This window comes from Orycteropus afer, unplaced genomic scaffold (assembly GCF_000298275.1).
Source record: "Orycteropus afer afer isolate SDZICR_OR568_19922 unplaced genomic scaffold, OryAfe1.0 scaffold00065, whole genome shotgun sequence".
In the NCBI taxonomy this organism is placed as follows: Eukaryota; Metazoa; Chordata; class Mammalia; order Tubulidentata; family Orycteropodidae; genus Orycteropus; species Orycteropus afer.
The window spans coordinates 8581068-8597068 of NW_006921652.1; the positions used below are offsets into that span (position 1 = coordinate 8581068).

The 16001-nt window shown below is 41.4% G+C and overlaps 1 protein-coding gene across 1 annotated transcript in view; it reads left to right on the forward strand.

Moving 5' to 3' along the window:
* ANXA4 (annexin A4) overlaps positions 1 to 16001 on the forward strand; it is a 39224-nt gene that overhangs the window by 14771 nt on the left and 8452 nt on the right. Inside the window, exons 4-8 of the mRNA XM_007940092.2 lie at positions 6821 to 6934; positions 7772 to 7862; positions 10395 to 10474; positions 12649 to 12705; positions 15097 to 15190. Coding sequence (XP_007938283.1) covers positions 6821 to 6934; positions 7772 to 7862; positions 10395 to 10474; positions 12649 to 12705; positions 15097 to 15190 — 436 coding nt within the window. The remainder of the gene's footprint in view (positions 1 to 6820; positions 6935 to 7771; positions 7863 to 10394; positions 10475 to 12648; positions 12706 to 15096; positions 15191 to 16001) is intronic.

A 16001-nucleotide genomic window follows, 5' to 3' on the forward strand; every position in this document is an offset into this window, starting at 1 on the left:
GCAATCCTACTTCCGTAGTGATACTGCCTTGGAAACCCAAGGAGGGGTCGCTATGAGTCGGGTTTGACTCGACGGCACATAACAACAACAACAACACTATAATGAAGGTCCAGGGATAACAAAAATATTAAGTGTAGCTGTGGTGTAGTAAATTACATAGTGTGGCTTTTCTAGCCATAAGTCTTTGTAAACTCTGTGGTGGAATTTGTCATGAGCAACTGAGTGGCTCCTGATTGCTAAAGTTATCTACCTGAGGTATTTCTGTTGAACCAGCATAAAGCAATCTTCTGGGAAGTTCACTCTCTCTCAGGTGTATAGAATCCTGATGTTGGGATTGGTTAGTGGTCACTCTGCCAGCTCAAAAGGAGGCCTCCTAGAGGCAGAAGTTGTCTCTCTGATTGCTGGCTAAGAAAGATGTGCTCCTGAGAGAAATGTACTCCTGAGAGACACACACTGCTGAGAGAGAGATACTGAGAGACACACAATGCTGAGAAAGAGACACACACTGCTGGGAGAGAGATTGAGAGAGACTGTCAGCTGAGAGATGGTGGGCTGAGAGAGACTGACCATGTTCCTGAACTTGAATTGTAGCCTGTTACTTCCCTAATAAACCCCATAATCTGTGAGCTCTGTGTGGCCACTGCAGCAAATTATCAAACCCAGCAGAGAGGTGGTGGGTGCTGCAGAAGGAACAGTTAGAGTCAGGGCTGGTGAAAGGGCTGGAGGGAGGCAGCATTTTTGGTCTCGCAGGAATAGGCCTTGGGCTGCTGATGGTGATTCTGTCTTCCTCTTATGGGGTTAGAAGATGTCAGAAGATGCAGCCTCCCTACCTCTTTGGCAGTCATCAAAAGTCGGTGGTTTGAACCCATCCAGAGGATCTCAGAAGACACAGCTAGCTATCTGCTTCTGAAGGGTTACAGCCTTGAAAACCCTAAGGAGCAGTTCTCCTCTGCAAACATGAGGTTGCCATCAAGTCAGAATCGACTGAAATGCAACAACAACATAAAAAAGAAAACCTTATTCCCAAATAGTATTATATCCACAGGTGCAAAAAGTACATAGGGGCAGCATTCTTCTCTGATCTTCCCTAACTTCACAAGGGGGGACAGAAGCACCATCAGCAGCCCAAGGCAGATTCCTATGAGGAGGTAGCCATATATGCTGCCACCCTCCAGCCTTTTTCCAACTCTGACACCAATCGTCCCTATCATGGCACTCACTACTTCTCTGCTAGTTTTGGTAATTCATTGCAATGGCCACACAGAATTCACCAACAATACTCATAATTCCGAGGTTTATCAGGGAAGTAACAGGTTACAAGTCAGGTTTAGGAATGCTCAGGGTATAATTCTTGGATCAGGACAGCTCCCCTCTACTATGCCCTCATGCACAGCTCTCTGGCCTTTGGCCTCTTGGCCTTGCCTCTGCTCTGCCCTGGCAAGTGTAACAAAGCTCTTTTAGCTCTGCTGATTCATGCACCCCAGGTGTACCACACTCTGCCAGCAAGCCTTCTGCCCAAAGGCACTCCAGCTTTCTCGCTCTGTGGGCCAGCAAGCCCGCTGCTCTATCTCCTGACAGTATCTCAGTTCTGCTGCTGCTGCTGCTGCTGCTATCTCACTGCTGTCTCTCTGCTGACTTTCTGCTGGTCTCTCTGCCAAGGAGGTCCAGTGCAGGGATCTTGGGTCCAAAGACTCACTCCACTCCACCTCTGGGTCTTCTCTCTTGATGGCAATGAGATCCCCTTTTCTGCCTGTGAGAGGGCTCATTTTAAGCCTAGTGGAATGACAAAACTGACCAATCACAACATTAAGGTTCCATATACCTTATTTATATGGTCCCATCCCTATAAGGGTGCCATGTACCTTATTTACATTAGTAGCAAGCTATCCAATCCCCTTGGTGGGCCACAGGCACTTCACATTTACATAATTCTACCTAGTCATCAATAAGGTTGGTTCTGCTCTGATGAGGCAGCTCTTTCCCAGTCATACCTTGAGAGCCTTCTGACCTAAGGAGCTTGTCTTCCTGTGCTGTATCAGACAGCATTTCCAGGCTATTCATAAAGTTGCCCAGTAATGTATCAGACAGTATATCTCTGCTATTCATAAGGTTTTCCCTGGCCAATTCTTTGTGAGGTGGATGGCCTCTTCCTTCTTCCTATACTGTCTCAGTCTGTAAGCAGCATCGAAACCTGTGCACCATGTGCAACCCTGCTGGCTTCTGAAACACTGGTGGCACAGCCTCAAGCCTCACAACAACATGCAAGCCACCACAGGATGACAAATTGACAGACAAGTTTATCTCTTTTAGCTGTTGGAAACCTCTCCACCCTCCCCATTTGCTAATGTGGCATGACTCAAATTGAGGAGAAACAGCTGCAAACATCTATTAATACCTGGAACATGGAATGTACAAAGTATGAATCTAGGAAAATTGTAAGTTGTAAAAAATGAAATGGAATGCATAAAGATTGATATCCTAGGCATTAATGAGCTGAAATGGACTGGTTTTGGCCATTTTGAATCAGACAACCATATGATCTACTATGCCAGGAATGACAATTTGAAGAGGAAAGGCATGGCATTCCTCATCACAAAGGATATTTCAAGATCTGTCCTGAAGTACAATGCTGTCAATGATAGGATAATATCCATACACCTACACAGAAGACCAGTTAATACGACTATTACTCAAATTTACACACCAATCACCAAAGCCAAAGATAAGGAAATTGAAGATTTTTATCAATTTCTGCACTCTGAAATTGACCGAACGTGCAATCAAGATGTGTTAAATTATCACTGTGACAGGAATACAAAAGTTGGAAACAAAGAAGAATCACCGGTAGTTGAAAAATTTGGCCTTGGTGATAGAAATAATGCTGGAGATGTCATGATAGAATTTTGCAAGACCAATGACTTATTTATTGCAAATACCTTTTTTCAACGATGCAAACGGTGGCTATACACGTGGACTTTGCCAGATGGAGTACACAGGAGTCAGATTGACTACATCTGTGACAAGAGATGATGGAAAAGCTCAATATCTTCAGCCAAAACAAGGCCAGGAGCTGATTGTGGAACAGACCATCAACTGCTCATGTGCAAGTTCAACTTGAAGTTGAAGACAATTGAAACAAGTCCACGAGAGCCAAAATATGACATTGAATATATCCTTTCTGAATTTAGAGACCATTTAAAGAATAGATTTGATGACCAGTGACTGAAAACCACAGGAATTGTGAGATGACATCAAGAGCATCATCCATGAAGAAAGCAAGAGGTCATTAAAAAGACAAGAAAGAAAAGACCAAGGTGGATGTCAGAAGAGACTCTGATACTTGCCCTTGAGCAAAGAGTAGCTAAAGGAAATGGAAGAAATGACAGGATAAAAAAACTGAACAGAAGATTTCAAAGAGCAGTGCGAGCAGACAAAGCCAATTACTATAATGAAATGTGCAAAGACCTGGAGTTAGAAAACCAAAAGGGAACAACACACTTGGCATTTTTCAAGCTGAAAGAACTGAGGAAAACATTTAAACCTCAAGTTGGAATACTGAAAGATTCTGCGGGCAAAATATTGAATGATGCAGGAAGCATCAAAAGAAGATGGAAGGAATACACAGAGTTACTGTAACAAAAAGAACTGGTCCATGTTCATCCATTTCAGGAGGTGGCAGGTGGCATATGATCTAAAACCAATGGTATTGAAGGAAGAAGTCGAAGCTGCCCTGAAGGAATTGGTGAAGAATAAGGCTCTAGGAATTGACAAAATCCCATTGAGATGTTTCAGCAAATGGATGCCCCACTGGAGGCACTCACTCAGCTATGCCAAGAAATTTGGAAGACAGCTGCTTGACCAACTGACTGGAAGAGATCTATATTTGTACCCATTCCAAAGAAAGGTGATCCCACAGAATGTGTAAATTAGCAAACAATATCATTAATATAGCATGCAAGTAAAATCTTACCGAAGATAATTCAAAAATGGTTGCAGCAGTATATTGACAGAGAACTTCCAGCAGTGCAAGCTGGATTCAGAAGAGGATGTGGAACGAGGGATATCATTGCTGATGTCAGATGGATCTTGGCTCAAAGCAAAGAATACCAGAAAGATGTTTACTTGTGTTTTATTGGCTATGCCAAACCATTTGATTGTGTGGATCATAATAAATTGTGGATAACATTGAGAAAAATGGGAATTCCAGAGCACTTGATGGTACTCATGAGGAACCTGTACATAGATCAGGAGGTTGTCATTTGAATAGAACAAGGAGACACTGCATGGTTTAAAATCAAGAAGGGAGTATGTCAGGGTTGTAGCCTTTCACCATACTTATTTAATCTATATGCTGAACAAATAATCCGAGAGGCTGGACTATATGAAGAAAACCATGGCATCAGGATTGGAGGAAGACTCATTAACAACCTGCCATACGCTGACAACACAACTTTGCTTTCTGAAAGTGAGGGTGACTTGAAGCAGTTACAGATGAAGTTTGAAGAGTACAGTCTGCAGTATGGCTTATATCTCAATATAAAGAAAACAAAAATCCTCATAACTGGACCAATAAGCAGCATCACGACAAATGGAGAAAAGATTGAAGTTGTCAAAGAGTTCACATTTCTTGGTTCTACAGTTGACACCAATGGAAGCAGCAGTCAGGACATTAGACAACGTAAAGCACTGGGCCAGTTGGCTGCAAAGGACCTCTTTCAAGTGCTGAAGAGCAAAGATGTCTCCTTGAGGACTAAGGTGCACCTAACACAAGTCATGGTATTTTCAATCGCCTCATATGCATGTGAGAGCTAGACAATGGAGAAGGAAGACCAAAGAAAAATTGGTGGTTTTGAGTTGTGGTGTTGGTGAAGAATGCTGACAGTATCATGGATTGCTAAAAGAACTAACAAATCTGTCCTGGAGGAAGTGCAGCTGGAATGCTCCTTGGAAGCAAGAATGGCCAAACTTCGTCTCACCTACTTTGGTCATGTTGTCAGAAGGAATCATTCCCTGGAGAAGGACATCATGCTTGGTAAGGTAGATGGTCAATGAAAGAGGGGGAGGCCCTCGGCAGGATGGATTGACACACTGGCAGCAATGATGGGCTCAAGTATAGCAGGGATCGTGGAGCTGGCGCAGGACTGATTGGTGTTTCATTCTGCTGTGCATAGAGTCACTATGAGTCAGAGAAAACTTGATGGCACCTAACAACAACAACAATACCCAGTCATCTGGTGAGAGTCACAAAGACTGTTTAGAAGAGCCACACCAAGTGGCTGCACCACAACAGGTATAGGATTCCAATTTATATTCAGGCAGGATACAATTCAATCCATAATAATCCACTGTCATCCAGTCATTTCCAGCTCATAGCAACACTTTAGGACAGAGTAGAACTGCCCCACAGGCTTTCCAAGGATGTAAATCTTTACAGAAGCAGACTGTCTCATCTTTGTCCCATGGAGCAGCTGGTGAGTTCGAACCATTGACCTTCTAGTTAGCAGCCCAATGCTTTAACCTCTATGCCACCAGAGCTCCTTAATCCATAACAGGTACTGGTTAAAGAAATTATATTGCATCATATCTGTACAAATACTCTGCACCTATTAAAAATGTTTTAGTTAAATATTGACTTGGAAATAGATAAAAGATATATCGTTAAGTGAAACAAATACATTTAAGTCAACCTCTACAAACTTTTATTCTCATGACCCCTTTATACTCCTAAATTATTGAACCTACCAAAAAAAAAAAAAAATACCACTGCCATTGAGTTGATTCCGAGTCATAGCAACCCTATAGGACAGAGTAGAACTGTCCTATAGGATTTTCAAGGCTGTAAATCTTTACAGAAGCAGACTTTGTCCTGCAGATTGGCTATTGGGTTCAAACTGCTGACCTTTTGGTTAGCAGCAGAATGCTTTAACCACTGTGTCACTAGAGCTCCTTTTAAATTATTGAGGACTCTAAAAAGGATTTTTTTTTGGTAGGTTATAGCTGTTGATATTTATCACATTAGAAATTAAAACTGAAAGTATTAAAAAATATATGTATTTTCTAATTTATTAAAAATAAGAATAAACTCATTATTTGTTAATATAAATAAAACATATTTGTGAAAAATAGCTGTATATTCCAAAAAAAAAAAAATTTAATGAGAAGATTGGCATTGTTTTTCAGGTTTTGCAGATTTTGCTAACATCTGGCTTAATTGAAGACAGCTGAGTTACTGTAACTGCTTCTGCATTTAATTTGTTGCAATACGTTGTTTTAGTTGAGAAGGCTGGCAGTTCAAACCCACCAGCCACTCCTCAGAAGGAAGGTTGGGCGATCTACTTTTGTAGTGATATCACCTCGGAAACCCAAGGAGGGATCTCTATGAGTCGGGTCTGACTCGACGGCAGTGTGCTGCTTTATGAAGAAAATCTGGCCTCAACAGATTATGTAGTTGGAAAAACGGGAGTTTTTTAATAGCCATTTCAGATGTCAAGTAGTCTTTAGAAAACACCACTATACCCTAAGAGAATTACAGTGAAAGGCAAATAATGTCTTGGTACTGTTATGTATTATTATGAAAATAATTGTGACCTTACAGACCCCCTGATAGGGTCTGGAGGAACCCAGGTGTCTGTGGGCCACACTTTGAGCATGGCTAATTTAAGCTATTGCCCCTAGCCAGCAATCTGCTTCTGTAAAGATCACAGCCAAGAAATCCCCTTGGTCACATATATGGGATTATCATGAGTCAGAGTCGATTTGATGGCAAGATGTTTGGTTTTGGTTTCTAGTTAACTGGAGCCATGTTCTCCTTGTATTGCAGGACCTGGTAGACGACTTGAAGTCTGAACTGAGTGGCAACTTTGAGCGGGTGATCGTGGGGTTGATGATGCCCACTGTGCTGTACGATGTGCAGGAGCTGAGGAGGGCCATGAAGGTGTGTGCGCCTGTCCTTGTGCCCTCAGTGCGGTTGGTGCAAATGCCGACATGTTTCCTCAATAAACCATGACAGAGGCCTTCTCAGAAAGGCAAGGATAAGCTATAAAGATTCTCCTTCATTTATGACAACTTGAAGATGCTATATTACACCATAACAATTATAATTTAGAAGTTGATTTCTTAAAAGCTATGAAATCATTTGCTCTAGCCTATGTCTCAATGAGGAGTTAATAGAACTATGCTTTTGGTGCAGCCCCAGAGAGTGTCTTGTTATATTAGTTAGTTTTGAGATATGAAACTCTATAACTGACACCTTGGGGGCCTCCAGGTCTGCTGTAGGCTTAGAACCAGCAAAAAAAGGTGTTCTTGGCCTCCTCAGATGACCAGCCCACAGGTCTGCTAATTTTCAGTGACCAAGTAGGGAATCCAAATACAATTCCCTTCTTCAACCATATCAATAAAGACTTACTCTGTGGAAGGTTCTGGGCAGGGCTTTGGAAAAGCAGACGTAACAAAGTCTTTGCCAAAAAATTTTGCCCTTCAAAAGAAGAGAACAGGGGAAGCTAAGGAAAGTAAGCCCCTAACGAGCAGAAATTGAGTGTAACCTGGCACAATAACCCACACATGGTAAAGTCTATAAATGTTTGTCATTACTGTTTATGATTTTGATAAACACATTGGATTTTGGGCAGGGCAATAAAAGTTACCAAATCCCAGTTGCTAGAACCAGTGGGTTGTCTTTATTCTTTGCAGAGTCACTGTTGTATTCCTTCTGTGTCAGGAAGCAACTCTGTAAACTGGCTCATTATGCTCCCCCCTCTGTGTTTGTGTTTAGGGAGCTGGCACAGACGAGGGCTGCCTAATTGAGATTCTGGCCTCCCGCTCCCCTGAGGAGATCCGGCGCATCAACCAGATCTACCAGCAGCGTATGTAACATCGTCAGTGACCTCGGTTGAGGTGTCACTGAGATTTGAGGACAGGGAATAGCAGTGGGTTTTTATAAATTAATTAGATTCTTTTCAGGGAAGCTTTGACCATGAGGGGGGCTCAGTTCCAGGCTCTGCATCAAGGCAGACCCCTGTCTACACAAATTACTGTCTGTTTGCTTCTCAAGACTTCTCAGGTGAAGACACAACTCTACTTCAGCTACCTAGGACAGTGTTTTATTACCCTGAAAGTTGTTCTTTATTATAGTATAAAAGGTGCTTACTTAAAGTGTTGGCAACAGCAAATCTGAGTACGCTAAAGAATGGCCTGGAGGGGCTATCTCTTACCTTCAGACTACACTGTGTGTCCTCCAGCCATCTCAAACCAACAGCCTCTCAAAAATCTCCAGAGGACAATATGTTTGGAAAGGCTTTGAAATATACATGCTTTCCAATAGAGCCTGGTGTAACCACTGAGACTATGGCCCCTAGCTGCCCTTCAGGTCTGGAATTGAGCCCACAACTGTGGTTTCCAGCCAAACAAAGTACAGGCATGTGAGTTAAACATTTACCTCAAGTAGACACACGCCCTGGAGAGAAAAATCATGGGAGAAGGAAGGGCTGCTTATGCACAGGGAGATAGCTCAGGGTGCAGAAGAGTATGAAGGGATGGACACTGGGAGGAGGTAACTATGGGGAGGAAGTGGGAGGGGAGCTGTTGCATTGTAAATTTTGGTCAATGACATGAGACAAAGTATATGTGAACTGCTGTATGAAAAGTGAATTTACTCTGTAAATCTTCACCCAAATCCAAATAAAATTAAAAAAAAAAGAAATATACATGCCTTTTTGCCCTAAAAATACAATTTTTTAAAAAATGCATGAAGACTTACTTATCCCAATTGTTCTGGTTACCTAGTGCCACTCTGACAAGGATATACCACAAATGGGATGGCCTTAACAAACAGGAGTTTATTCTTAAAATTTGGAGACTTTAAGTCCAAGTTCAAAGTGCCAGGCTCTAGGGGCTGGGTGAAAGCCCCTCAACCTTGGGGTCTAGCTCTGCCTCCTGTTCCCGGCCCACTGGAGCTAGAGGCATTTCTTCACTCAAACAGCTGCTGGCTGCTGAGGCTGCCAAGCCCAAGGTTGACAAATAAAAAGGCACAGTCCCAATGTTACCAAACCACACAGCAGGCCATTAATTCAAGTCCATTGTAAGTTCCCAGGTTGGCAGAGCATGGCAGGCTGCTGAACAACGACATGGTACACGCAGGGTCCAAGCGTGCCATTAGCTAGAGACCCTTCCCAAAGCTGCTTCTTATATACGGGAAGCAAACTACATACCCAAAGCAGCCACTCAGCTGCTTGTGGTAGATCCCACCATGGAGTTGATTGCCAGTGTCATCATGGGGAATAACTACCACCAGCTGCCCAGCCACTCAACCAGGCCCAGCCAAGTTGACACACAAACATAACCACCACACCAATGTTTAAACAATATTTTTTACCAAATATTCAGTATTATTTAGCTAAAAATGTCCAACAGTAGCAGATTGGCTAAACAAAGTAAGGTACACCCACACATAAATGATTATATAGATATTACAACTTATATTAAAGAATATTATATCACATTACAATGTGCAGAGTATTTGGATAAGTGAAAATGCAAGTCATAAAATAGTATGTTATGATCCTGTTTCTTTAAGAAAACTGTATGTGTACATGAAGAAATATCAAAAGACATTCACCAAATGTTATCAATGACTGGTGATTAGCTTGTGGGTTTATTTATATTTTTTTCCCAAAAAAAGTTTTCTATAGTTAACATTACTACTTTTGTTGGGGGGGAGGGGAAGGCAGCAACAGTTTTTTGGCAAATCTTCCAAGCAGGAGATTCTAAACCTCAGGACTTTGGTTTATGTCTCAGCAGCACAGCCTCATGTCTGCTGAATTCAGGTTTTCTCCCCTAAAGGCTTTGAAGCATTTGAGCCTCTTTTGGGAAAGGTCTCAGAACATCTAAGCGAGGGATTTGTCAGGGAAGGCACAAACTTACGCTGCTTGCCTTTCCACCTGTGACACACCATCTCATCTCTGCATCCCTGGAAGCCATGCTCAGGACAGACCAGTCAGAACCACAGAGAGGGGAGTACCCCAGTCTGGGGGTAGCCCAGCCTTCTTGATCCCCATTCTAAGTAATAGGAGCATCTCATTTCCATGATAACAAGATAAACTTAATTTGACTGTTACCCAGAGTTTAGTTTTTAAAAAACTGTGTGGAGTCCCTGAGTGGTGTAAAAGTTAATGCAAATTGAAAGGTTGGCGGTTCAAGGCCACCCATTGAAAACCCTGTGGAGCACAGTTCTTCTTTGACAATCATGGAATTGCCATGAGTCAGAGTTGACTTGACAACTACTTATAACTGGTCCAGTGAACAGGCTGAGCTTAGAGAGCTCAGAACGCCCTGGAGTGTAACACAGGTGTGGGGCAAGACTCTTATATCTGATGTAGCTAATTATACTCTCTTGCTAGAATATGGACGGAGCCTTGAGGATGACATTTGCTCTGACACATCGTTCATGTTCCAGCGAGTGCTTGTGTCTCTGTCAGCTGTGAGTTGCCTCCTCTGTTGGCTGCTTTTAGTGGGGAGGCCTTATTGAAATGCCCACTCTCCATCCCCTTTACCAGCCTTTCTGACCCTATCATCCCAAATCTTGTTTTTGGTCTTATACTTTGCTTGAGTTGCTCCCTCAGAGATGTTGGCTAATCATGTATGTCCATTTGTTTAAATTGAATTCAAGAAATATTTACAAGTACTAATACATGCTAGGTATCCCTCTCACTTGGTGAATTGAGAGTTAGGAAGATGGTGAAGAGGTGGGTCTTGTGCTTTAAGAGTTTATATTGTTATAAAGGAGCATATCAGGTACACAAATTGCTATAATAAAGGCATGAAAACACGAAGTGCCAAAAGAGAGGCACATAGTAAAAGGAGGGCTCAAAGAGAAATTTTGATTGAAGAAAGCAGTAGAAGTTCCATGGAAGAGATGCTGGTTCAGAGAAGGCTTGGAGAGTTGCTAGGATGTCAAAAGATGTGAGTGGGTGCTTTCTAGGAAGAATGAATAGCAAGAACAAGGCAAGGAGGCAGGAAACACAGGGTACTCAAAGAATAATTGGCAAGCAGTTAGGCTGATAATCTAGCAGTGAGGTGGAAGAATGATCTGGGAGTCAAGAAGTTTACACTTTAATTAGAGAGTAGTAGGGAGCCACTGAAGGAGCTCTGATGATGTACTGGTTAAGCTCTTGGCTTCTAACTGAAAGGTCAGTGGTTGTAATTTACCAGCTGTTCTGTGGGAGAAAAGACCTGGTGATTTGCTTCCATAAACATTTTAGCCTAGGAATCCCTATGGGGCAGTTCTACTCTATTACATGGGATCACTGTAAGTTGGAACCAACTCGACAGCACATAACAACAGGGAGCCACTGAAGGTCTTGGAGCAGTAGAGTGATGTCATTGGAACTGCATTTATAGGAGGTTAATTTAATGATGTGTAGGATGAATTGGAGTGGGTAGAAACTGGAGGCTGGAGGGTGGGAGACCAGGTAAGAAGTTAGCAGGACAGGGCTTGGGTGGGAGCAAAAGTGTCAGGAAAGGGAACATGGATACTTGAGATATTTCACGTGACTTCCCAATTTTGTCATTATCCCTGACCTCCCTCCTGAGTGGGAGACTCATTTCTCACTGGCTTTTAGGTGTTCCTTTATGCTTTACTGATATTATACCATCACCTCAAATCATTCCTTCTAAACCTGAACTCATTTTCCCTCCAAGCTAGCTCTCCTTCCTGACTTGTCTATTTCTGTCCATATTGTTGCTGTTTTTCTGACACCCAAAGTAGACCCAGTAATCATCTCCAATTCCTTCCTTGCTCTTGTCTACTCAATAATTCCTGCCTGTTCTTACTTCCCACCCATGTTTACTTTTCCCTCCCATACCTATGACCCTGCTAAGCCATGCTGAGACCATAGAATACTGTAAGAACATAGCAATAAAAGTCCAGCAGACCAGAGGAAGTAGCCCCCTTTTATCACTTGTTAAGCATTCCTCCAAGGCTGCAACCCTGCCCTCCTGTGAGTTGGTGTTGGTGAGGGTGGGACATTTTCATGTGCTCCTCAAGCCCCACTGCTGACTCCAGATTCTTTTGACCCTCCTCTGTTTTCAGGGGAGCCCTGATGGTACGGTAGTTAAGTATTCTGCTGCTAACTGAAATGTTGGTAGTTTGAACGCACCAGCCACTCTGCAGGAGAAAGATATGGCAGTTTGCTTCCATAAAGAGTATAGCCTTGGAAACTCTATGAGACAGTCCTACTCTGCCCTATAGGGTTGCAATGAGTCAGAATCACCTAGACAGTTAAGGGGTTTCCTCTGTTCTCAGGCCTCTTGTGGCAGAAATTGATCACTGTAGGTTTGCCAGTGAGGAAGCCAGGAGTGGGGTGGAGGTGGGGATAGAGATGGAGGGAGCAGGCAGGCAGCACCAGCCGTTAGGGAGCACACACTCGGTCTTCTGCTGGGTGACGTTCCCTAGGTGCAGGTCAGAGCCACGGTAGTAGTGTGAGCACATTCAGAGGACATCTGTCCTGCCTCCCCAGGTCTGAAGCCCAGGCCTTTGAGGCATTCTGTCTGGTTACTGTGTCTTTGGGCTCCCAGACATTGTGTCTCAACAGGGCCCCCAAAATCTTTCTGGGTATTGTCTCATTCTTTTTGGTTTGTTTTTCTCGTCCTCAGGGTGGCAGGGATGAAGGAAATTACCTGGATGATAATCTCATGAAACAAGATGCCCAGGTTGGTAGAATTGCAACTTCTTTCTTCCAGTTTCTTCTCTTTTGCTCTATTATGGTTCTGTGTGATGAGGATATGTTACGGGAGAAAAATATATATATATTCCTGTAGATGACCTTTATGGTAGAGGTTTCTTGCAAAGATTACTGGGGCCGAGGGATGACACTGAACATCACCTTTGAGTCATAAAAGCACCCCTGAGTTTCAGGTTCCTCAACATTGAGACCATGGTGTGTCCACCACAGAAAACATGGAATTTCTTCAGAAGTGTTGGGATCTTTCTTTGCTTTGCTCCCCTTGTACTATTACTTCCCCAAAGAGAACATTTGATTGGACCTGTGTAAAATAGCTTGGTATGGTTGGATAAAATTAATATTAAATCCCAAGAGGGAGTTGCTTTTTTGATACCTAGTCCCAATGATGTTTGCCCTGCTACCAGTCCCTGGTCTGATCAGCTGTGGCCAGTTAACACTAATAATCATAGCTAATAAAAGGTGGCTGCTTACTGGGTACCAAACACTATTCTAAGCTCTTTACATGAGTTATGTCATTGAATCCTTGCAGTAACCCTATGAGGTAAATATTTTTATCCTCATTTTACAGAGGCTCAGAGAAGTCCCTTTCTCAAGTTCACAGAGATAATAAATGGCAGAACTGAGATTTGAACCCAAGCAATTTTGATGTAGATGCTATACTCTTAACCAATATACAAATATAGGGAAAGGTTGGTGCCATTCAGTGTGTGAAGTATGGACCATTTTGGATTCTGCAGAAAAGAACCTGTTGCTTTCATTAGAAGGGAGATGGGGGGTGGTAAGAGTTCTGAGGACTCAGGGAGTCCCATTCCATACAGGAGATACAGGAAGTTGCCTTCAGACCACAAGACATGAGGCAGGAGAAGGTATTTTGTTTTGTTTTTTAATCTTTCTCTAGAGATTTTCTTTTTTTAATTTTTATTATGATTTGGGTCAAAGTTTACAGAGAAAATTCATTTTCCATACAGCAGTTTATACACATTCTGTTTCATGACATTGACTGCAATTCCCCACAATGTAACAGCTTTCTTCCCACTTCCTCCTTGTAGTTACCTCTTCCTGTGTCCTCTTTCCTATGTATTCCTGCTCCCTGAGCTGGCTCCCTGTGCAAATAACTGCCCTTCTGTTCTCCCATGATTGATTGAGAGGAATCAATGGAATGGTTAGAAAGTGTAGAAGTAGATTCAATCGTATGTGAGAATATACAGGTAGCATTTCAAGTGGGTGGGGAGTGGAGTGGATTACTTAGTGGGGTTGAGACAATTGGATAACCATTTGGGAAAGAAAGAAAGTTAGATCTCTACTTTCACCTCACATCGTAATGAATTCCAAATACACTGAACATTTAAATGTAAGTAAGTGAAGTCACAAATGTGCTATAATAAGCTATAGTTAATTTTTTTTTTTTTTTAAATCTTGGGCTTGGGAAGGACTTTGTATGCATGGCACAAAAGGCAAAAACCATAAATAAAAATGATTGCCGGTTCAATACATTTAAAAAATGTACAAATTGTTTAAACAATACCATAAAATTAAAGATCAGATGATAAAATGGGAAAAAAGTCTCACCTTATGTATAATAAACTTAATGTATAAAGAGGCTTTATAAATAAAGAAGAATAAGAATAACCCAGTTTTTTTCAAAAAATGGATAATGGACATTAACAACTCAGAAAAAATAGAAATGGCATATTAAAAATGCCCAACTTCACTAGTTACTCAAAAAAATAAAATAAAATAAACACCACACGAAAGATACCATGTCCACCCTTTATTAAAAAGATTACTCTTAAAAAAATTACTTTTTCCAAGGACATTTTTAAAAAAACTTTTTATTGTGATTTGGGTGAAAGTTTACAGAGCAAATTGGTTTTCCATTCAACAATTCATACACATTTTGTTTCATGACATTGATTTCAGTCCTCACAATGTAACTGCTCTCTTTCAAGGACATTGTTATGGTATTTTACAAAAGTATCATTTAGTGACTGATTGAAAGTTGGTTCTTTACCCACATTACATTACATTTAATTAAAATTTAAATGGTCAGTTGTGGTTGGTGGCTGCTGCATGGAACAGCCCAAGTCTAAGGTATTCCTTTTAGGTCTTAAAATAGAACCATGTAGTCTATATGTTGGAAGCTTTGGTGTTCACCCTGACTCTGAGGGAGACACTATAGGGCCCTGTTATTCTCGTGCCTATGAGAAAATCCTGAGGGGTTTCTACTCCCTACTAAAACTACTTCCACCCCATCACCAACAAAACAAAACTATGCTAACTCAGCTCTTTGACATTCTGGAAGTAGTTGCCTATGTCTTGGCCCATCCTCTGTAGTGACTGTGATTTTCTTTGGCTTCAGGAACTGTATGAGGCTGGAGAGAAGAAATGGGGGACAGATGAGGTGAAATTTCTAACTGTGCTCTGTTCCCGGAATCGAAATCATCTGTTGCATGGTAAGGCACTTGCCTATCTTTCCAAAGAACCTGCTTGAGAGATAGTGAAAACTATATTGCCCATAATTAATTGATAACCCTTTCCCCTTCACTCAATATAGAAAGTTGATTGTATTGAACTGTCTTAGATGTCTTACCTGGGAAATATGTGAATGCAATGATGTACATGAGAGCCAATTTCTGAAGACTAATTTTGAGTAATTAGCAAATACACAATATTCATAGAAGTTTGATATTCCTGTTTCTAGAAAACCTTCATAGTCTTGTTTCTAAAGCAACCCCAAGACTTTCATTTTAATTCAGTTTGCATAATTTCAATTCAGTTACATAATTCAGTATACCAGCAAGCAATAAAATAGAAATGTTGGTTGATAGTTATTCCTGTTTAACATCTAAGCTCTAAAGCTAATCGAAGTGATTTCTTAGGGGAAATGCTATGTAAGATGAATAGTAGGTAATTTCACATTTTATTTCCTATGTGTAATGTTTCTGATTTGCTTCTGATAATTCTAGGCTTTGTAATGAGCTTTTAACTTCTTTGGGAGAAAGATATTGTACAATTGTAGAATATTTGTTGTCAGGTTTATTTCCTTCTTGTAAACAATAAGGGTTTAATAAAATATTTCATCTTTTATTTAAGCTATTTAGATCTTTGTGCTACATCATAATTTTATAAGCACAGCATGCCCTTACAATCATATGCATGAAGTTTACAAAGCTTGTGGGGAATTTGAGAGGAGTGAATTTGCTAAATTGCAAACATAAAGTAATTGAAATGTGTAATATATTTTTTATATATTAAAAAAATATT